General features: G+C 41.9%; 2 protein-coding genes across 2 annotated transcripts in view; one reads left to right on the top strand and one right to left on the bottom strand.

The window, feature by feature from the left end:
• Glis3 (GLIS family zinc finger 3) overlaps positions 1 to 24561 on the bottom strand; it is a 426546-nt gene that overhangs the window by 138104 nt on the left and 263881 nt on the right. The gene's annotated exons all lie outside the window — the stretch shown is intronic.
• On the top strand, positions 5761 to 6343 carry LOC131908298 (large ribosomal subunit protein eL29). Its single transcript, XM_059259352.1, has one exon. It carries the CDS (start codon positions 5788 to 5790, stop codon positions 6232 to 6234), a length of 447 nt encoding a protein of 148 aa, XP_059115335.1. The 5' UTR covers positions 5761 to 5787; the 3' UTR covers positions 6235 to 6343.

Genomic DNA, 24561 nt, shown 5'->3' with positions numbered 1-24561 from the left:
CAAAACAGCAGATATATACCCTGCTCAGATGTGCTGCACGGGATGTGAGCTGGGTTTCAGATTTTCAATAACAAATCTGTCACTCTGATTTTAATTAGACGGCTTAAAGCAGCTACATCAATAATGGCAGAATGACGGCTTAGTTCAAAGATCATAGAGATGTTACTCGACTTTAATAGTTCTTTTATACAAGTACGTATTTCAGAAGTTTGCAAGGCATTCATCTTGACTACCCCTTTCACCAAGGAAGAGGGAAAAAAAATATTCCTAATTGAATTGAACCAAGAACACTAGCAGTCATCACTATTGCTACACCAGGCTGTTGCATCCAGCTGGTTAGGAGGTCTAATTTCACACTGTGCAGCAATGAAATGCTGCTAACTTTTATTTGTGAGTGTAAAACAGTAATATTTCATGACAGCAAGAGGCTAGTTAGTTGATGCCGCTGGGTGCACCCTCCTTGGATCTCAACTTCAGAGACAAATGGAGGTCCCAGTTGAGTCCTGACAAACAGGGCTTTCTCATGAAAAGCTCACAGTGGAGAGAAGCTTCAAGCAGGGAGAAAGGTTCAAGCCCTACCCCCTCCCCCGGAAGTTCACAGGCTACTGTGAATGTGTCTCAGTCTGAGAATTCCAGAAAGTGTGAAGAAACCTTGGTGTAAAGAAATGCAGTGGCTGAAGGTCTTAGCACAGCAAGGCAAGGCACAGGGAGCTTTGTTGGATTTTCATTGACTCTTTGAACATGAATAGAAACTTGCTGGTTACATAAAAGAATAGACATAAATCAGTACTTTGATGGAAATATGTGAGTCCATGAGTGTGCATAGAGTTATGTGATGATGTTCAGTCAATGCTGTATGACTATACATATGATGGTGATTTTATAAGATTGTAAAAAAAAAAAAAAAAAAAATCCTTAGCACGGCCAGTGTAACACTATGCTCAATGAGTCATTCACATTTCTGGAATGGCTGTTATAAAGAAACCAACTGTGGAACTGGTCCTAAAAGTACAGAGATGCAACTGTGTACAATGCCTAATATGTGACCCCAAAGATAAACGAATATTGCGGCTCTGCATATTTACAAGGCTCTAATTTTACCACTGTCTTGGTGTGTACTTGTTCTAACTACATAACATAGAATGTTGAGGGTTGGGCAGGCACCTCAGGGGTAGAGCACTTGCATAGCATGAACAAAGCGCTCATTTCCATTACCTGGCATGAAAACATACATTAAAAAGAGAGTGTGCAGCATACTCCAGCAACATGTAACACTGGTGTCATGTGACTGAGCTGTACTATCTAAGTTTATGCAAGCGTGCGCATGACTTTCAAACAAAGCCAAAAATGTCCCCCATCCACATTTATCAGAACAGCAGAGTAGGACAATCACAAGCAGTGTAGGACTATATTTTTCTTTAAGAGTTAAATAAATGCTATATATGTGTGTGAGTTATATATATATACCACAATACATATATAATATATATATATGAATATGATATTTGCTTAATTGTGGGGAGCAGAGGAGTGGATGAAATCCTGAGTACATGTGTATTGTTTGCCATGGGCACAGCTAAGTCAAGGAACCCAATGCCTCAGCCCCATGGGGAAGAGCAAGGCCTTCCCTCCTAGCCAGTGTGCAGAAAATCTCTATCTCATCTTTCTCCCGCTGGATGTTCATGTCTTGAAGAATGATACCCTACAAAGATTGCTCCCCCCAAGATTAGTTAAACCTGCCCCCTTGTTCAGCTGTGTGCAACAACACCTGTACGTAACAGATACACTGGGCTTCTTGGCTGCTGCCCCTCGCCATCAGACAGCCCAGTCCACACAATTCCAGCTTTTCTGTGTGTCTGTACTTTCTGTTTCCTTATTGCCAAAGTCATGGCAATCCCTGGAGCAGTGCAAGGATTTGGCATTGGATGATCTGTGGTCATTAATTATTCACTCATTCAACACTATATGGATATTTAGGTAGTCTCAAATTATTTTGTAATACCTTTACATGTAAATATGTTAATATAGCCTATACTGTATACATACATATGTTCAATCTTACTATTATAGTAAAAATCATCTTAGGGTAGATTCTAAGTTGGAACTCCTGGGTCAAAGCATATGTGTCTAAAGAGAAAAGGTTCTCTTTATGTCAAACCAGTGTTTTAATGCCTGGGCATGGGATGCGATTTTAGAACCATCTTTTCTTGGTGATCCTGACAGAACACCTGCAATCTTCTACTAGCACTTTCATAGAACTTTGCAGATCTCCAGTTCCATTTCCACTTCTTAGTAATTCTCTTCAGTACTTTGCAGAATACCATGAACACTCTCTGGACCCAACAGCACTTTGCAAATCTCCAGTTTCATCTCCCTTACTCTGTTCTGGAAGGGAGACCGAGGCCCACACGCTCCTTCTATACCAGTTCTGCCACTTTTCCTGTCGTTGGGGCAGTAATTTACCCTCTACGTGCCCCTAAATGCTCTGAGCATCTCCTCCAGAAACCCTCCTAGTACCTCTTGGGACTTCATTTGTCTTCCCACAACACTCCAGCAATACACGTACTTATCACACAGCTTGAAGAATGCCTAGTTACCTTCTTTCCCTGACACCTGGCTGACGGAGTAGGACCTCAAATCCATTAGTCAAGAGTTATTACTTCTGTGCCACTAATTAACAAAGATATCATTAAGCACATACTTTATTTTTAATTAGCGTAAGCTAATTGTACAAAGTAAAACATTTTATTATTATAATGTATAGCACGTATTTTGATCATTGTATCCCCTCTATCACCCTTCTTTATCCTTTCCTCATTCTTCCCTTTCCTCTTCTATATCCCTAACAGCTACCCATTTACTTCCACGTCCTCCTCCATGGAAGAGAGAAGAACAGGAGATACTTGTCTTTGGGAGACTAGCTGATTTAACACAACCATCTCCAGTTCCAGCCACTTCCCCCAAAACCACATAATTTCAATCTTCCTCAAACTGACCACCTACTTTGAAAACTGCTGGATGATCTTGTTGACAACACATGGGATGTAGCACAGGACACCACAGATTGCTTCTCACTCTGCTGTGGCAAGAATTCCAGTGGGGAACAGCAGGCCAGTGGCTGAACATGCCAACATACACTGTGGTGGACAATGGTAATGGCTGTGGAGGCAGCGCAGGAGTGGATGGGCACGAGGGGTCTCAGGAGGTCTCCCTAACATGGGAAGAATTTGGTTGGCATCTAGAGTTAGGTCAGGCCAGTCTCTGTTCAAATGGCTGAATCCTTCCTATTGGTTTCATTAATCTTCTAAATAATGATATTTAATAAAAGGGGCCTGCTGCTTTAAACAATGAGATTTGGAAATATAACCCTCATGTATATAGCTTTTTGCTGGACAGAAAACACAGTAGCTTCCTACCCCTTCGACTCCCCCCACCCCGTCCTGTGCTTCTGATTGTAGCCTGGGTCTCAGGCATACTAAGCAATAAAGTGACTTTAAGTCAGCCTAATTCCCCAAGCAACAAAAGCTACTGGTAGGAAGGGTGTGTCAGAAGAACTGGTATGCCAGTCAGCATGCGACAGGTAAGCGGCCAAGCTAGAATTCTATTCCTTGTGTCAACCTCTAGAGACCACATCTCTTCATCCCCATGAGAGGTAAGATCCCCAGCAGCCACTGGACAGTTCTGATTCCAATCTGATGGAGATTCACAGCATTAGTATTGTCTGAGTTTCCTTCCCATGTGATTTAGTGTTGAGTTTAGATGGTTCTGACAGTGCAGCCCACCCTACACACAAACCCAAGGTGATGTTCCCTGGTGTTTCTCTGCATGCACGAAGAGACAATTCTTCACAATCAGAAGACACCACAATGGAGATTTCTTTTCAGAAAGAAAGCACAGCTAACTATACTTTACATACAAGGTCAATATTTCTTAAAGATGTGTTGAGAAAGTACCGTAGCTCATGGGTCTTCATCAGAGCACAGTTGAGTTCTACTCTCGACTCCTCGCCACCCCCACCTCTGCTGCTGCCACTGCCTCCTCCTCCTGCTTGACTCCCTCCCAATCGCTCCCCTCCCCACCTTGCTTCTCTACTTCCAACTGCCAGCAAGTCAGATAATTAAATGCCAAACTGGTGACACTTGGCATTTCAATGAACGTTCTGTATTACTGTAGCACCTCTCTGACACCCTCTTGCTCAGCACGCATGCAGCCTGATGCTCTGCTGAACTGAAGCCCTTCTATGTTGCAGAGCCGGACCAACTGGAGAAAGATGAGCTCGGGCTGGCAGCCCTGGCTGAGAGTAAAGTCAGCAGATTCTCTCTCCTGGCAACCTCTCAGAGTTTATGTCCTCAACTGAATTAAACAAGCACTTGTGCAAACCCCAGCCCTCTGCTCAGACCCTCTGAAAATGGACTTGCAGGAAAGGAAACCATATTCCAGTCCTTATCATTTTAACTTGGTACCATGAAGATATGGCACTCTACAATGATGGGGAGGCCATTTCACCTTTTCAGTTCAGTTCATCTCACACAATAGCTATTAGCCAGAACAGAAGGAGACAAGTAAATATTTATCTTCCCAGGCTGAAGCTGGGACATTACAAAAAGGGTGTCCCTTAAACTGTGCCCCTTCACCAAACGCCCTGTGTTCACACTGCAGGTTAGACAGCACCTCCTGCTGGAAGCTCTCCATCAGCTTGTGAGACAATGTTCACTTCGCTCTGAAGTGCTTTGAGGTAGCTGATGTTCTGCACAACCCGAAAGACCTCTACACTACTCATCGCCACTGCCCCGCTGGCCAGCACGGTGCTTAGAGCACAGCAGGAGTGTGAAACATGACTCCAATTGAACTGCTTTGCACATGAGATGGCAGTACTTTCACATTCGTTCATGTAACACACAAGCAGTAAATATGGTCTCAAATGATCAATGATGTAATTGCTTTATTCATTCATTTCAGCAACACATTTGTTGAGTATCTACTACGTGCTAGGCACTGTCCAACAGGGAACTCAAATAACCTCTTTCATCTTCATGTATGAGCCTCTACTAGAAAGTAGACAAGAAGACAACTCTTCCTATCAAGAAGACAATTCATGGGGCTGGAGTGACAGCTCTGTGGTTAAGAGCAGAGCACGTGTTGCTCTTGCAGAGGTCCTGGGTTCAACTCCCAGCACAAACAACCATCCATAACCTCAGTTTAGGGGGATGCAACAGACATGTACAAAGGGCACGTACATGTATGTAGGCAAAATCTTCATAAACATAAAGTAAAATAAATCTTTTAAAAGACCATTCATGGATCATATGAAAAAGTCTGGTTCTTGAGTCCTCTTGGAGGAATTTCTGGTCAATGACTACATCTATCCTTGAATTTTATTTCACAAGCCTCAAAGACAGTAAGGAGTCTACTAGATGCTCAGCGAGTGTGAATGAATATGCAGCTCTCAGCTTGTTGGACAGCACATTTTTAAAAGAAAGGGGAAGAGCAGACAGCTACATGGAATAGTTCATTATGGGGATTTTTGCGGGGGGTGGGGGGGTGACAGCTAATAAGAAGGACCCCGTGAGTCCTACATTGATAAGCATAGTCCACCCTGTTTACATTCTGTAAGAGGACTATATTTCTGCTTCCAGTCAATATGGAGTAATGCTCTGCTTTCAAACACACAGCACAAAACATGAGAACAGTTTTGTCAGAATATGGGACCTCAGGAAATGAGAGGAAAATGATCGCCTAAAGAACACCAAACACGGCGCTTCGGGAGCCGCGGGTTACCGTTCCGACATGGCCAAGTCCAAGAACCACACCACACACAACCAGTCTCGAAAATGGCACAGAAATGGTATCAAGAAACCCCGGTCACAAAGATACGAATCTCTTAAGGGGGTGGACCCTAAGTTCCTGAGGAACATGCGCTTTGCCAAGAAGCACAACAAGAAAGGCCTGAAGAAGATGCAGGCCAACAACGCAAAGGCAGTGAGTGCGCGTGCAGAGGCCATCAAGGCCCTTGTGAAGCCCAAGGCGGTTAAGCCCAAGATGCCAAAGGGCCCCAGCCGCAAGCTCAGCCGTCTCGCTTTCATCGCTCACCCCAAGCTCGGGAAGCGGATTAGAAGCTACATGGCCAAGGGTCGTAGGCTCTGCCAGCCAAAGCCCAAGGCTCAAACCAAGGCAGAGGCCTCAGCTCCAGCTCAGGCTCCCAAAGGTGCCCAGGCCCCTGTGAAGGCCCCATAGAAAAGGTCTCTGTCGGCCAGACAGATGGACTGGTATGACACACCTACACACTATTTGCAGATGATCAGGACCCCATGCTGTTTTTACAAATAAACTTGAGGCAGAAAAAAAAAAAAAAAAAAAAAAAAAAGAACACCAAACACAAAGTGAGGCCTACTCCAGGCCCTCTGCAGGCCTGGAGGAAACTTTTAGTCATCAACACAAGGAGAAAGAAGCCAGGAAGAATACAACAGACTCTAAAGTCAGAGAAGCTGAGCAAGGGCTTACACATAACAGCAACTAGAAAACAGCAAGCAGAGGAAAAGCCCAGAGGGAAGACGGCAAAGTACTCCTTAAAGTATTCAGCAGGGACCTGATTACTATATACATAAATACCTAAACTACATACATTAACTTAGTATTTTTTTAGGACCTGCTTATTGTTGGGTGAATGCCTAAAAATATTCTTGTATTTGCTCTGGGATGTAAGTAAATAAGAAACTTTGATCCTTGTGACTCTTGCCTTTATAACCACCAAAATCTACAAATAACCAAGAGGTCTCTTAATAGTGAATAGACAAAGCAGGAATATTCCAAATACATTGGAATAGTACTCTGTGCTAGAATAAATGGATTGTCAAGTATGAAAAGACATGGAGGACCCTGAGGTACACATTACTAAGTAAAAGGAGCCAACGTGAAGGCTACATATCATAATATCCTTTTGCATGGCACTCTCAAGAAGTCACAAACCATGGAGACAATAAAAGATCAGTGTTAGACAGAGCCATGGTATAAGGAAGAAAGAAATGGTATACAGAGGGCTTTTAGGAAGTGAAAGTCCTCTGCAGGAGCTATGAGGATAGATGGACGAATGGATGGATGTCATTAGGCATTTAGCCATCGTCAAGACCAAAACCTGATGTAATATATGGGCTAGGGAAAATTTATAATGTGTCAATATAGTAGTGAAGAATGCTAATCGGGGGAAGCTGGGAACTAGGGGTACACGAGGGAGTCCCTATATGCTGCTTATCAAGTTTGTTTGTCAACCTGAAGTCTTCTTCCCCATAATAGTCTCTAAAAAAACCCGAACTCCCAGGCTTGAAATAATCAGGAAAGCATGACCCGCTGTGATGGATGTGAGAACTGACATCAACCTTAAGAGTTAGCTGACAAAGCCACTAAAATAGTATACTGTTCATATTATAATTTAATCTATATTCCTTATACTCACAAAGTTCAGAAGAGGCCTAAGTGACCTTTCAAAGTAAATCAAACTTCTAGAGATCAAAATGGCCAACTTTTGCTAGGAAAACTAACAGCAGAGCTGACAGCGAGGAAGCGGAGTGTAGTGATGAAAGAAGACGAGAAGGAAACACATCTGGCCAGGCGGTGGTGGCACACACCTTTAATCCCAGCACTCGGAAGGCAGAGCCAGGAAGATCTCTGTGAGTTCGAGGCCAGCCTGGTCTACAGAGCGAGATCCAGGACAGGCACCAAAACTACACAGAGAAATCCTGTCTCGAAAAACAAACAAGCAAGCAAAACAAACAACACCTGAAGAAACATGGAGAGTTTTAAGAAATGAATGGAACCAGTGGACAAAGCCAGGTCCATTCAGCTTCAGAGCCCGGTTTTTCTGCCCTGTCATGACATCCTACATACACAGGGTCAGTGACCCTTATTGGCTGAGGGGGCTACTCAGGGTAGCAGCTACTGTGGAGCCCCAAGGCAGGAAGCATGTGAGAATAAGGGGGTGATGGGTATATTCATGCCCTTCTCTGTGCACATATTAGATCTGCACTGACCTACAACAAGAGACTGGAGAGTGTGTCCTGAAGACTCGGCCCCGTGCACATTGTCATGACTGAAGAGATGGACAACTGGAGAGAACTCCAGAGGGGAAAAAGATCAGGTTTTATACAATAATCCTTGTAAAATCCCAACACGTTCCAAATTTCCTCTTCACATCTCAGTGTATCCCAAGCCATCTGAAAACCCAGTGTATAATTAAATATAAAATAAAATTTTTATGATGTTCACTGTCTCACACAAAACTCTTTTCCCATGAAAACAGCCTACATTAAATGGTAATTAGCTCAATGACTTTTCTTTTTATTTTCTTTCTTCCTTTCTGTTTTAAGAAAACAAGCTTTGCTCCTGGTCTCCTCTCTAAGACCATGTGGCAGAGTCTTGTAGCCCAGGGTGTGGGCAGAGAATCATTCCAGTTGCTGGCACCAGACACTTGGCACAGGCTCCATCACTATTAACACACTCACTTGTTAAACTAAGTAAGGGATAGCCTAGAATGACCAAGTCATGAATCCCATGGCCTGCAGGGACAGCAGCAGATTATCGGTCTCCCATGGTCACTCCCCTTTCCTTATTCACCCTAACCTCTAGGGAACGGGCCTTCTCTGTCAAGTCCAGTATGCGTGCGGGGTAAACCTGGGAGCTGTCCACACTCTGGAGAGAGGCAGGTAGCCCATGATACTCGTACTGCATTTTGAACAATTCAATTGTGAATGAATTGGGTGGAGACTGTTCACCACAGAGGAAGTTTGCTGACCCCAAAGCAGACTCACTCACCAACTCTGAACTACAGCTTTGTTCCACTCCAGCAAGATGTTCACGTCCCTTGTCAAGCCTGTGAGGGCTTGCTATCCCATCGTCTTGCAATCAGTGTTAGTAAGACATTATGAAGGGGAGTTAATACAAGCAAGGGGCTTAAAATAGTGCCGAGAATACAACAAATCATTAATACTTCTGATCATAACTAATAATAGCAGCACCACTATTATGGCCATTATTATTTACTAATACTTCACATCCATCAAGAGAGAGACTAGACACACCACATGAAACTATCTAGGATCACATACTAAATCATATGTTAAAGTTGTGATTTATCCACAACATGTGAGACAAAATTGTGTGGTACTCACTACATACTGGACATTGTTGACTTATAGAGAGACTGTTTCCTCTGTGCTGTTGATGAGATTCTAAGAATCTGCAGACATTTCACCTCCAAAATAGCATACAGAGCTGTGTGACTGTATGTGTGCACAAGTACTTCTGGACTTGGTCTTACTCCAAGAAGAGTGCTTCATTGAACACTCAAAGCTGTTGATCCAAGATGAGGGCCACTGTCCAAAGCACTTCTGGAAAAAGATGCTGAGTATCTTTAGCCTTTGTATAGTGTCCTTCAAAACGGCAGAGCAGACTATGCAAGAGGAACCATCCTTAGGACAGGTGATACTGAGAGCAAACTCTGACCTTTCCCACCACTCAAAAACCTGTAAGATCCAATGGGCTGGTGATTCACCTAAGGGATTCCTGCTGGAAATAGGACATCAACTGTGGCTGTAGAGTGCATCATCAACCATGAAGGGAGGAGACTGTGACTGCAGACTACAGCATCAACCATGAAGGAAGGAGACCATGATGGTTTCTCTCCTTCATTTTACCGTAAGTGGCTACATCAAGGCTGACTTGCAAGGTAGACAGATAGATAGGCTGTATTTCTAGTACTGCAAAGGTTAGAAACTCCTCTTGCATTAAAACCCTTTTGGGATCCAAGGATAGCATTATACTATGAATAATGGGAGAAGTAGGGGACAGGAAAATGATGGGGTAGCTATCAATACCAGGTTAAAAGGAAAGCTAATAATGATTTAAAATGGTCTCTTTTTTTTGTATCTGAAATCACAGGAATCTGGTAATACATGACCAGGACTCTGCTGTTCTCAAACAGTGTTCTATCCTTCATACTGCAGGCTCTTTATCTGCCAAGTAAGACATTCAGGAAGGGTACTTACAGTTCCTTCAGCTCTACCATTCTGAGAATTAGTGGGAAAAAAATCACAACAACTTTCTACATAAAAGGCTGAACATTTTACTCAATGTCAGTCACACTTGCCAGACCTAAACTATCACAAATCTAAAGCTCTTCAAAACTAATGAGTTTTTACAGCATGGAAAATCTTCAGCAGAGGCCCATCCTCTGCCCACAGCTCTAACAGTTGAACAGAATGCTAGCCCTCGCCAACTGACACCAAAGCGCAAGTTTCAAAAATGACAGGGAGGTGAAAATGAGGATCATGTGATACATCTTAAATAATCACTAACTATGGGAGAGAAAAACCTGACAAAACTTCACATAAATAAAACTGAGCTATCTCATTACATAAATAAGCCTACAACTTTTAAAGCAATTCAATATGAATCTCATTTCATTCCATATTAAAAATCCAGGCAAAGTCACACATAACTCAAAAAAAAAACAAAAGAAAAGAAAACAAACAACAAACAAACAAACCAAAGAGATGAAGAGTTTGAGAAGATCAGAGGGAACAAGCTTTATTGAGAACTATCTGGTAACCTTTCTACAGCTCCTGAAGTTGGCGTGTGTTTTCTACACTCTTTTCTGGGAGTTTGTTGACTCTGGTGTCTGCACTACTTCACATCTCACCCAGGTTCATGAAGTATTATTAATATGCGTCATGCATTGAGTCCCAGTGTTTGCTCCAAGACCTCCTCAAATCTACCACTTTGGAAAAATCTAGAAAAGAAACCAGTCCTTGACCAGCCAATTGGCCTTGCCATTTCTCTCTAGTTACAACTCTCAAAAGCCAGAGGCACTCCCAAATACAGCAGGGGGTTCATTCAAAAATGAACACATGAGAAGTCAGGGTACAAGTTTCATTTAAAAGGGCTTTCTGGACTTTACCATCAACATCAATCTTGAAGTTCTTACTGTACTTAAGACCCTTAAGCCAATACAAAAAGCTGAAGACATGGGCCTTGCCTTTGAAAAGTTCATAGTTCAATGATGAAGGTCAGAGAGACTGACAGTTCACTGCACTGACTGACTGCAGCCCCCAGGAGGGACAAAGGGCTGGAGAGATGGTTTCTTCACAGAGAAGTAAACCCCAGCAGTGGCCTATGGGGGAGTGGGGAGCTGCAGAACATTCAGTCTGGTTGACTAACAGGTGCAGAAGGAAGAAAGAACCAGTCAGCACTTTCCTGGTTCCTAATTTCAGGTTTAAAAACAGGATACTGAGCCAAGCAGTGGTACTGCATGCCTTTAATCCCAGCACTATGGAAGCAAAGGATCTCTGAGTTCAAGGCCAGCCTGGTCTACGGACCGAGTTCCAGGACAGCCAGGGCTACACAAAGAAACATTGTCTAGAAAAACAAACAAAAACAAAAAAAAATTAAAAAAAAGAAGAGGAGGAGAAGAAGAAGAAGAAGAACAACAACAGGATACCAACATCCTAGGTAACAGAATAAAGGAGAAGACAGAGATGTTGTAGTGAGATGCAGAACGTTCTTGCTGGAAATTTCTCCATGTGTGAGGGAAATCAGAGAAGCTTCTAGCAGGCAGAGTGTAGAGGTAAGAAGAGCATGATGCACAGATGGTTTGTCGTGCAAGCTGCAAGCTGAAAGTTCTGGGTAAACTGACTTAAGACAAAATTTTCTCATTTGCACAATGGAAATCTTTCTAGGACATTGGTGAGTTGTTTTGTGGTAAAGAGCCAAACAATAAAACAAGCAAAGTGATTATGTTTAACAGAATGTAGCTGCAGCTACAGGATCAACCTTAAGTCAACTTGCCCACTGCCCACCGTGGCGTTCAAGAGAAGTCTCTTTATTCCAGGTGCTGAGGGCTAAACTCCAGAGTCACACTTGATTACATGGCTTCAATACTTCTCAGCATCTGACCTATTGCTAGCAGTGTGCCAAGTCTCCCTCAAGAATTTTCTCCCCATACTACCCTACCTCCCCTACATGGCTATTTACTCTTTTCTCACCATCTTTCTTCACTGCCACATGAGGTATCACAGCTTTGCCACTGTAACAAATTGCCTGAGGAAATCAGCTTATAAAGAGAAAAGGTTTATTTTCTCCTGCCTCTTTAAAAAGGTTGCAGACCACAATCAAGCAGATGTATTACTTTTAGGCATATGTTCAGGGTATGAGAGTACTTTTAGGTATCTGTTAGGGGCCAGGAGCATGTGGTGGAGAAAAACTACTTACCTCATCACTCAGGAAACAAAGGAGAGTGAGGATGGAGTTGGGTTCCCACAATTCCGTTCAAGTGAATTCCCACAGAGACTCCATCTCTTACAGGCTCCATCACCTCCCTAAAGTCCAACGGACCAAGTCTTTAAGATGACACTTTAGGGTGGACATTCAAGGTCCAAGCTATAGCACAAGGCCTCAGGTTTCCAGCTCCTGCCCTTCCCTTCTACTAGCTTCATACCTCATACTGTCTTTCATTTCTTGACTTGTCAATACAATTCTCAAAAAATCGAAAGGATTCTGTTCTTTGGTGCTCAAAAAAGTATACTGCAATTTCACTTCCCTTCAAAAGAATGTCACGAGGGCAGCAAAGAAAGATGTGAGATCTCCTCCCATCTCTCCCTGCCATTGCCTGATCCATAGGCTCCTGTTAGCTGGTGCCTGTGCATGCTGCAACTGCCCTGCTAGCTCACAATGCTTCTTCTCAAGGAACACTGCTCTAGGCATAATCCAGATTCACAAAGATCAGCTCAAATACCACCTCCGAGGAGAGCCTCCCCTGGCTTGCAGAGTAATCACACCCTACTGTCTCCAGTTCTCATAAAGGTTTTGATGTAGAGCCCAAGTTCACTGCCAGCTATACCAGATCCAGGTTTCAGCTCCTCACCAAAGACAGTCCTAAGAAAGTCCTGTTCCTCTGAACTTTCGATCTCCAAACACTTGGCGTTTAGCGGCATGATACAGTTTCTTCTTTGTACAGAGTGAACTGGGGTTGGGCTTATGAATGGGCTATCAGTAATTTTCATAAAAGGGCATCATTATCATTTCTTGCCCTGAGCTTGCCTATGTGTAATCATGCACAAAATCAATTTGCCTTGATTGCAAGTGAGAGCTAATCAGCCCATTGGAACCTTGGTTGGCCAGACCTCTGCTCCCAGTGAGTTGCATAGAAGGCCGACTTTTCACAGATCTCTGTTCCCTACAGTCTTCAGGTTAATATTCTCATTGGGGTTTCCTACATGAGCAGTGTCATTATGCAGCATGATATGTCTCAACCTATTTAGGTGTGTTTTTCTGCAACACAGCACAGCCCAATAGCTTGAGTCTCACTGCACTCTTCAAACCGGGACCCGACACACCATTAAAACAAAATATTTTCAAAATCTACCCTTGGGTCTAAAAAAATCATCTCATCATCACAATTCCTAAAATACAAATGAAATAATAGAATTAAGACTCTTGTTCCATTATCACCATCTAGTTCCAAGGTCCAGAGGTTTCCACATGACACCAGTTGGCCAGAGAAGCACCTCTGGCCTCCAGGGAGTCAAAACTGCTTTAAGTCTTGGCTCACTCAGGATGCTTGCGCTAACAGCGCCACAGGCAGATTAACTACCAGCATCCCTTGCTCGACTGAAATGGGATGCCACAGATTGTCTGGCTTCAGTGTGGCCACCGCCTGCAATGGGCATGAGATGCTTCTGGGAAGCAGGCTGTGTTAAAGATGCTGCTTGACAAGCTGACGTAAACGAGGCTATAAATATGCCATTAGTTCCGATGTTGGAAAATTCTTCCTGACATGAGAATGGTGTTTTTCTCAGTGATGTTGAATAAAGGCATTTCAGGATCTCTCCGGGAGCTGTTTGAGAGAATCCCCCCCCCTCCAGCCCCATTTACATGCCTTAAAGAGCACCGTTGTATTCCTTCTGTGACTCCTAACTCTGTGGAAGTAATTTTTCTAGTGTCTTGCAGGGACTTCCAAGTTCTGTGAGTGCAAGGACCCTGTCTGTGCTGTTCACACTTTTTCTCTCAAGTTGCTAGCAGAGTTCCTGACATTTAGTGGTCACCCAATAACTACTGTGGGATGAAGAATTCTGCAAAATACTCCGGTTTCCCCATCACAAGCGCCTCCATTTTCTCTATGATCTCTTCTCTTTTCTCTTTCATGGATGGGATACAAAAAGTAACAGGAATCTACTGCTGTTCTCAAGATGGAGGAATGTAATCGGAACACTGAACTCTGTGTACTTTGAATATACATACAATCAGCAGAGTTCTATTTTCATTAAAACAGCTAAGAAAGTATAAGGCATGCTCATCATAGTCAAAACACTTGTAGTTTAACAGGAAAGATGCATCTGAAAAACTACCATCAATAAATACAGTTACACATAGAAAGTACTTAATACAGAAAGAAGGGCCTTCTCAAGAAGATGAAAGTGTAAGAGATATGCAAATATGCTTCTAAGTATATCTTATTAAACACTGCTTGATTTAAGGCTATTTTGCATTATTTTACATTTTAACGCGTTAAATGAATCAAAATTGACTATGATCAGTAGAAGAGTAAGGGACAATTCCAATATCTATCTTCAATTTCTTGAGTTTTAAGTAAAGTCAGAGATTTTTTGTTACTACTAAAACCACCTCTCTTCATTCCCTTCCAGGCCTTGCTGACATTCGAATGCTTCTGATTCCCCCCAACACCCGTGTTGGAACTGAACCCTACTGCAAAATGAGGGGCTGGAAATGTACTCCAAACACACTTCATACACCTTCCTGTCCTCATGAATGATATATGATCAGGACTCGAAGAAGTAGATCCATTCTCTTCTATTCTTTTACCATTCAAGCACATAGCATTCCTACTTAGAGAGGACACATTGAATATGCAATCTTGGATGCAGAGATCAGGTCACACCAGACACTGAATTTGCCACCATGTATATCTCTGATTTCCCAGCCTCAAGAACTGTGAGGAATATTTGTTTTTTATGACATTATTCTGAGTCATTATATTATAGCAGTTAAAAAAAAGATGGAGAGACTGCTGTGGATATTGTTCTGTATAAATAAAATGCTGACTGGCCAGTAGCCAGGCAGGAATTACAGGCGGGACAAACAGAGTAGAGAATTCTGGGAAGTGGAAGGCTGAGGCAGAGAGACGCTGCCAGCTGCCACCATGACAAGCAACATGTAAAGATACCGGTAAGCCACAAGCCATGTGGCAAACTATAGATTAATAGAAATGGGTTAATTTAAGATAGAAGAACTAGATAGCAAGAAGCCTGCCATGGTTTGTAAGCAATGTCTCTGTGTGTTTACTCAGTTGGGTCTGAGTGCTGCTGGACTGGCGGGTGAGAGAGATTTGTCCTGACCGTGGGCCAGGCAGGACTGGAAAAAACTCCAGCAACAAGAGACATGGCCAAATTTACACCTTTGCTCACCTTCTTCATCAATACAGAGGCTCTTTGGTGCTGTGAGACACACAGCCACAGATTCAGCACGTTAATCAGTTTGTACCCAACGAGTGCCTGCAACCAACTCAGCTAGGCTACCATGGTGAGTGACGCTGGAAAATGCTAACCTCAGTTAATGAGCTCAATGTGAGCATTCCACAGGCATACATATTTTAAAATATGTTCTAAATGGTTAATATATTATTGTTGCTGTTCAAGACCCATGGGAGATGGTTCCAAAATCCCTTTCAGGTGCCTAAATCCACAGATGTTCAAGTCCTTTATATAAAGTGACATCATGTTAGCATATAAACCATACACACATTCTGCTTTGAACTGTCTCCAAATTACCTGACTACCATGTACAAGGTGAGTTACACAAAACAGTAGTAACTGTTGAGTATTTCGGACAGTGGTTCTCAACCTTCCTAATGCTGCAACCCTTTAATGCAGCTCCTCATATTGCGGTGACTCCCAGGAATAAAGTATTTTGTTGCTACTTCATAACTGTAATTTTGCTACTGTTGTGAATGGTAATGTAAATACCTGATATGTGATTGCCAAGGGGTCATGACCCACAGGTTAAGAACCTCTTATTTTGATAATTATGGTAAGTTCAGAATAGCTGCATTTCTCCCAAATATTTTATATTTAAGGTTGGTTGAAATCACAGAAGTAGAAGCTATGAACAGGATATTAATCACCTAATTCATGCAATTTTTGTTAAATGTTAGGGGGTGGTTTGAGACAGGGTTTCTCTGTGTAACTCTGGCTGTCCTGGAACTTACTCTGTAGCCCAGGCTGGCCTCAGATGCACAGAGATCCATCTGCCTCTGCCTCCTGAGTGATGGGATTAAAGGTGTCTGCCACCACAGCCCAGCAATTTTGTTAATTTGTTAAATTAACTTTAAAAAAGCCTGAGAGAAATGGCATTCCCATTTTCAGACAACTTAAAGTGGTGTTGGGAAGCTGAGGGACGAGCAGGAGAAATGTGAGAACAGTCAAATGATGAGAGACTAGAAGAAGAAGATTGCATCAGTAGCAGCAGAAACTGAGAGGAGGCTGACCAGACTGTCCATGGAGACACGGACAGATACGCCATAACACATTCTGCAATCCTCAGCACGCAAAGCAGTTCTACTATGGAATTATTTTGGCAAAGAAGACTCTCTTCCACTGTCCCTTAGGCCTTAGCTTTCATATACACTTAGCTATTCTTGGTTGTCAATTTGACTGTATTGGGAATGAACTACAGTCCACAAATAAAGGGCACACCTATAAGAGATTTTCTGTTTGGTTGGAAGTAGGTGAAATCTACTTCTAGTCTAGACCTTTGAGGTACAAAGACATACACCTTTGATCCAGAACTTAAGGCTGGAAGACACAGGCCTTTAATTTGAATCTTGATTTACAAGACACCCACCTTCAATCCAAATCTTGAGGTGGGAAGACATACCTTTAACATGGGCCAGAAGGCTACATAAAGACATAGAAGCAGGAAAATTTTGCTTTATCTGCTTGCCCTCACTTCATTAGCACATCCATTCCTTCATTGGCATTGGAGGTTAGTTACTTCTTCAGAATTCCAGCACATACAGAAGACCAGCTGAAACATCCAGCCTTGTGGAACTGAGCAACTACTAGATTCTTGGAGTTTCTGTTCAGAGTTAGCCATTGTTGGATTAGCTGGACTGCAGCCTGTAAGTCAAGTCTTCCAATAAATCATGTGCTCACATTCCATAACTGTGCTCACTTCCATGCTCATTTTTAACATTTGAGCCCTTGAATTATTTTTGATATTCTGAGGGATAAATGATGAATGGATGGACAGATGGAGGATGGATGGGTACCTGGATGGACAGGTGGAGGGAGGATATATATATATATATATATATATATATATATATATATATATACACACACACACACACACACACACATATGTATGTATGTATGTATCACAGAGAGAGAGAGAAAGAGAAAAAGAGAGAGACAGAGAGAGATTTACTCCTTAAGTTCTGTGAATCTACAGAGCCCTCATAGAAAGCCTATGTAAACTAAATGCCTGGGAGTCAAGGGCACCAGTATTTTTGTTAAGGACCTGGGAGACAAAGGAAACTGATAATGAACAAGGAGAAGGTGGATGAGTATCAGGCATCCAAATGTAGTTCCAGGTTAATCATGAGGGTGGTATGACTATACATCAAGTCCAGCTCTGAAGAGTTGAATTATTCAGGTCTGCTCTCCACGATCAGAACAGAGCTGAGGGGAGTCACGGGACACCTGTCAGGCTTGCCTGAGTAAAGCTCAGATGAGTAGAGAGGCTGTTGTTCACTTTAGGACTAGTTTAGGGACTAACCACTTAACTTTGCCAGTTATGAGTCTATCTTCCATTCTAGAAACCAGCAAGTTCTGAGAAACTAAATTTTGTCCTCTTGAAAACGGGTTTTAGTAGTAACTAAACAGTTAGGTAGAACATTTTTTGGGGGGTAAATTGATCTCTTTCTTAGTTAAGCAGACTTGCAAGAGAAGTGATGAAATGCACGAACATTCAAAGCTGTAACCCCTCAGTGGCTTAATGAAGATGGCGCACTGCACCACCATTGTGAATGGATGAAAACTTCAAAGCCCGTTGGGTGGATAAATGATGGGTGGATGGATGCTGGGTAGGTAGATGGGTGGGGTGAGTGGGGAGAAGCCAGTATATCCATCTTTTTTGTTAACATATTCCCACTCCCTGAAGACTTCCTAACAAGAGTCTCTAAAAGAGAATGTTGCAATCAGAGTTCGTAACAAGTCCAAATGCAGCCTAAGAGCCTTTCTGGACTGTGGTTGTGGAGTGATGTTTTGTGTCATGTGTCATTACGGGCCTGATCCAGAAAACCCCAGTCTCCCTAAGGGAATGCCCAGCTGTCTTCTGCAATCTTCCTTTTACAGAGGGCATTTAACAGCTCAAAAGATGACCAAAGGTTTCTAAGGTATTTTTCCTAGGCTCTGAGCTCCCACACCTGGCCACAGAAGGAGGGAGAGAGTCACACAACTCTAATCTTACCCCACCTACAAAATAATTGCTTACACTTAAAAAAGTCCTAGGCCGGCCTCTCTGATTCATTACACCTTCCTAGAAAGCCACATTTTAGTTCACTTGTTCTTTCTACACAGTGCTTGTCCTAGTTGCGGTTTCTACTGCTATGATAAAACACCGTAACAAGATGTCTTGGGAAGAGAAGGGCTTATTTCATCTCACAGCTTACAATCCATCATCTATGGAAGTCAGGGCAAGAACTCAAGGCAGGAACTAGAGGCAAAAACAGGTAGAGAGGCCATGGAGGAGTGTTGCTGGCTGGTTTGTCCTTCCTGACTTCCTTGACCTGTTTTCTTACAACACAAAGACCACCAACCCAGGGCTGCTGCCACCCACAGTGAGCTGGGCCTTCCCACATTAGTCATCAATCAATAAAATGCACCACAGCATATCCCACAGGCCAATCTTGTGGAGGCATTTTCTCAATTGAGGTTCCCTCTTCTTAAACGACTCTGTTTTGTGTCATGTTGACACAAAGCTAACCAGCACAGCGCTGTAGTAGTTAGCTGTCAATGAAGAGACAGAAAAAACATGATATTCCAGAATATACTTTTCCATAATTTCACTTCCTCTAGCAACATAAAGCACCTTTACTTGAGAGACAGACAGACACAGAGAGAGAGACAGACAGACAGACAGACAGACAGAGACAGAGAGAGAAAGAGATGGAGGGAGAGAGAGACAGACACAGAGACAGACAGAGGGAGAAAGAGAGCGGGGGGGAGAATGAATTTTGAGACTGATTTCCACAGCTGCCTAATTAAAACAAAAGCCATCTGACTACTGTCTCTTTTTTACCCTTTTCTCTTTCTTTATATGATCTTATGAAGTGCAGCTTCTGTCTAGAACATCCTGGTATGGAGACGCCACTCTTCCCTGTGTCCCCTTCTCCAGCTTCTAATGTCAGCCTCTGATCAGCTAGCTATACATCTAGTCTAACACTCAAATGTTCCATGGCTTGCTCTAGTGTTTATCTTTTGCTACACAGTAGGGTGATTATACAACTGGCCACATTCCTCTTTAACAAGTGGACTATGATAAAAAATGAAAGAGATCCTTTTTATCTTGGTAATGAAAGTGGGGACCTGTATAAAATGCAGGGTAAGATGCTGTATCAGTTTAATAACCTACATACATAAAAACTAATAATAATAATAATGCCCATAAAATTCTTTCTACAAGAGTTGCTTAGAAGAAGCAAGCCAAGTAAGGAAGCAGAGATCTACTAACCTGTTTTTAGGCCATGGGTACTTTCAAATCCATCTTCACCCCAAACGCCTTCAGAAACAGAAAATTAGCATTTTAATTTCTCTTAGGTTCCCCATCCTCCATATCTGGTAGAGAAGGTTCCCAGAAGTTAGCCAAAAGGAAGCTAGGGAACTGAAGTCCTCAATCTTCCCAGTGAACAGAATAGATCTTGAATAGAAGGAGAAACTATGCAGATTCTAAACTTCTCTAAATGAAAAGATAATCAAGTCCCAGTCAAGGGGAGGCCAAAAACCCCCATGCTCTGATTTGTACACTCACTATACATGGAGATTACTTCCTGAGGAAATATACATTCTTCCGCCCATCACTAAAATTTAGATATGAGTGTTACTAAAAGAGAAAACACATACCTTCAGGGATTGCCAGTTACAAGGCATTGATTCTGGGTGTATGAAAATTTGGGGCCACAGGCAAACATGTTCCTTCCTCTACAAAACGCTGTATGGCTAACAACAACTACTACTAGGTCAATTACTTTTCCTAAGAAATAATGTCATCTAGTCATCACAAGAGAGCTCTGGAAGAAGAGAAATCTAGCAAAGACGGCAGGTTTGGTTGTCTGAGAGAGACACAAAGTTACTCGAGAGAACAGAAGGTTTACTGATCCACCAGTAGACAGTGGACCCAGGCTGACTGTGGAAGAAACACTATGTTCAAGCCCACGTAACTTACAGATGCAATAATCTAATAATAATCTGTAAAAAAAAAAAAATGATTTCTTCATGTTTCCCTCCAGTTTCTGTCACTCCCAATTTCAATGAAAACTTTATGATATTGCTAAAGTATAAACTGCGTGGTTTGCTCTGCCTACATCAATTATGAATTCATTTGTGGCGGGGGGAAGAGAACTCAATCAGTCATGGTAATTTAAAATATTAAGCAAGGAACTGTCAAGAATGACTCCCCTGAAGGAAAAGGAAGTCAACTTTAGTTAAATTATAGAATAATTTATAGAAAATTAAAAGTAGCAAAAGGATTCTCAATACTTTGGGGCCACAGGACCCCAGAGAACAGTGGTATTTTGTATTTCTGCGCTGTAAGCGTCCTTTTTCTCGCAAAAAATACACTCTGCCTTCGGCTAATACCACCAATGAGCTGAGCACCGCTCTGGCTGCTGGCTCAGCACTACAGAAGTCCACCATGGCTGGGAAAATGGTGCTGCTGTAAACTATTTCACTCTGGATCTTTGATGATTATGAGTCAAACCTTAAATATGAACACTCCCACTCACCACTCCCACTCTGATTTCTCAAGCAGAGTTATAGAAGCTACATATAAGTAGGAATGCTTTCATACCACCACTGTCCTTCCTGTCTATCTTCCCAGTGTCTTATATACCCATGAATGCTCAAGCAATATAAGACTGGACAATTAAATATTAATATCTTGACATCAGACATAACTGTTAATAGTAATACTGTCCATCGAGGGAATACAACGTTCTCAGAACAAGAAAGGGCACAAAGTTGGTAAGTTATTTGTTTATATGAGGCCACCCAGGTAGAAAGAACAGGCATTTCACATCAGCTGCACTGAGCCATGCACAGGGACTCGGGGACAAGACAGAAATTTGTAGCTATGAGTAATCAGGATGTCAATCTTACCCAACCAACAATTACTCAGGAAGATGGGCCCTCAACTGAAGAGTTGCCTCTATGAGCTAGTCCCATGGCCAAGCCTGGGAGCAACTGTCCTGACTGATGATTGATGTGGGCAGGCACAGCCCACTGTGGGCATCGCCATCTTGGGGCAGCTGAGCCTGGTCTGTGTAAGAAAGCTATCTGAGCATAAGCCAAGGAACAAGGCAGCAAGCACTGCTCCTTCATGATTTCTACTTCAGTTCCATTTGAACTGTTGGCCTGATTTCCCTCAATGATGGATTGTAACCTGGAAATTTAAACCAAAATAAACCCTTTTCTCCCCAAGTTGCTTTTAGTCAGTGTTTTATCTCAGCAACAGAATATCATCAGAACACAGATCCAATAGCAATACTAAATCAAAAGCACAAAGGAGATTGTTTAGCGGGGTTTACAAATCAACCTGGATCAGGTCCTGTAAGCGCAATTCCACTTACTCAATCCAAATGCAGCAGACTCACTGAAACTTCTGCCTCATTAAAGAGGATGGAATGAGGCTGAGAAATAGATACAGAATTGAAAATAACAGAGAAAATCAGTATACGCTTTTAACTTGAGCTAGACAAACAGAATCATAGAGAAGGTCCAAGATTCATCAGATGACTCAGTCTTGGGATCCTTTTTGTCCCCATGTACCTGACATTCTTTTCCCCTACCAGGGCACACTAAGGCAAGAATCCCACTACAAGAATCCCCTACTGAGAACCAGTCAGGGATCAACTCTGCGAATCCCCTTCTCATTTCAAATAGTACCAGCGAAGAACCTTCTCAGACACTCTGTTAAACTGAGCCAGATAAAAAGTCCCACAAGGACTCTAAGACCTATATTTCAACTTCCCATGAAACATGCAAAGATTCATGCACTAAACTTCACCTTTCCAAAGGGAGGGGTGACTGAAGACAAAATCAGTGGAGTTGAGTGCAGAAGTTGTCCAATCTCAATAAAATAGAGGCAATATACAGAATCAAATAATTAACAGAGACTTTTGAGACTGGTGAACCAAGAAGAAAAGATCCACTATTTGTTATCTGAGTTCAGAAAAAGAAATGGAGATGAGTAAGTGTTTTAGCATTGATGCCTAAAACTGCCCTACTTTGTCAAAGTATACAAACCTGCAATTTAAAAATACAGAATAAATCCAAAACAAGACGACTCAAAAACCAATCTACATTAAAACACAATGTGACAGGGAATGACAGTGCAGAAGTTTCTCCATCTTGTTTTCTTACTAAGGCCATTTTAGGTTTAACCAGAATTTGATCTCTTCTATGCAACATTACCCAACTCTATTCTAGGAACCCCAGGTCAAGGTGCTCCAGCTGACTTAGCTTCTGATAAACTGCTTGCTTGCACAAAACCTCCCCCTGCAGCTGCTGAGTGAGATACCAGGACATGTTTTTTTGCCTTTAAAAACCCTCTTTTCTACACACTTGACACTACACTTGGGTCCTGAATACCTGAGCATGGTACTAGCAGGCTGAAATTAAGACTTTCAATGGTTTACAAACTGTGTCTAAGTGGTCATCACTGCTGGGCTCCCCATAACATCACAATTAAAAATTTTAAGACTAAAGATGAACAAAATGTCTTGAAAGGAGACAGAGAAAAGCACATATTATTTATGGGAACATCAAGCAAAATGACAAGATTTCACCCCAGCTCTACTAAGGTATAGGTCATTTCAAAACTGTGTTTCTAGTACACAATTCACTGACTTAATACCTGGATTCATCATGAACAAATTGACTAAGATTAATATTAATAAAAATTTACATCCATGGAGGCCAGAATGGAGTGCTTTCAATAGCTAAAATGGGAAGACCTGTTGATAGCAAATGTTACACGTAGAGAAATTATTTTGCAAATATGAAAGGAAGTTTCTTATTTTAATGTTGCAATTCTCATGAGGAAAAAATAGCAAAGAATCTAGTTTTAGGATCCTTACCCTTAAAGATTGCTAGAAAAAGTCTTCAAACAGAAAGAAAACAATGTAAGAAATAATCCCAGATCACTGGAAAGGAAAGAGAAACAGAAAAGCAGGTGCATTGCTGCATGTAATAGATTATAATTTTCCTCATGAGGTTGGTGATTAAAATCAAAACACCATCTGATATTCAAGATGATATTTAGAAGTGGCAAAGGTAAACAGACTTAAATAGAAATATTCTGTCCTTTACATAAAATGTATTTGAAAAGACACAGGCCCTAGAACAGTTAAAACAGTAACAAAAGAGAATAAAAGTGAGAGAATCTTAGTAATTAATATTATGGTATTAGTCACTAATTGCTATTAGTCTTTAGTTGGTTCTAGTAATTAGAGCAATGTAGTGTTAAGGAAGACAGAGAACAGCTGAACAAAACAGAGAACTGCAAAGTAGGTTCTGCTGAATATGTGGACTGGCATGTGACAGTCCCCAGACCAGTTCTATGAAGGCAGGCTAGCCTTTAAAACAAATGGTGCTAGGGCTATCGAACAACCATAGAAAATCAACCAACAAATGAAATCAAATCAAAATATTAACTTGACCCTGAATTCAGACCTCACAGAATGTAACTGAAAATAGACCATGTGTTTAACTGTAAAGCATAAAGCTATGACACTTGTAGAAAAACGAAAAATAAACCTTTGTGAACTAAAATTCTTAAGACTCGGTACTAAAACATGATCCACAAAATACTAATGTTTGTCCTCATCAAAAATAAAACTTCTCTTGGCCAAAAGTCCATGGGAAAACTGTGAAATGCAGAGAAACTGGCTAAGAGTTTGCAAATCACATATCTAACTGGGGGCAAATATACAGAAGATAAAGAACACTCAACAATAATCATGCTAACTATCCAACTAGAAAATGAGAAGGCATGAACAGTGATTGTACTGAGGATTACAGATGGCAGATGGAAAGATGTTCAGCATCACTCAATGAATGGAAGTTGAAAGAGAATATAAGTTAAAACCATGGTGAGACAGCTCTTTGTTTTTAGGGAATGGCTAAAATATGAAGTGATAATATCAAATGCTTGCAAGGACAGGGAGAAACTGGATGACTCATACCTTGATGGTAGGAAACTTACAAAAAAATACAGCCA

This window comes from Peromyscus eremicus, chromosome 1, assembly GCF_949786415.1.
Source record: "Peromyscus eremicus chromosome 1, PerEre_H2_v1, whole genome shotgun sequence".
Classification (NCBI taxonomy): domain Eukaryota; kingdom Metazoa; phylum Chordata; class Mammalia; order Rodentia; family Cricetidae; genus Peromyscus; species Peromyscus eremicus.
Note: the sequence above shows the minus strand (reverse complement) of the source record. Positions and strands in the feature narration are given on the sequence as shown.

What these genes read in the sequence shown, in the direction of transcription:
- LOC131908298 (XM_059259352.1), top strand. Translation starts at nt 5,788, where the DNA reads ATGGCCAAGTCCAAGAACCACACCACACACAACCAGTCTCGAAAATGG.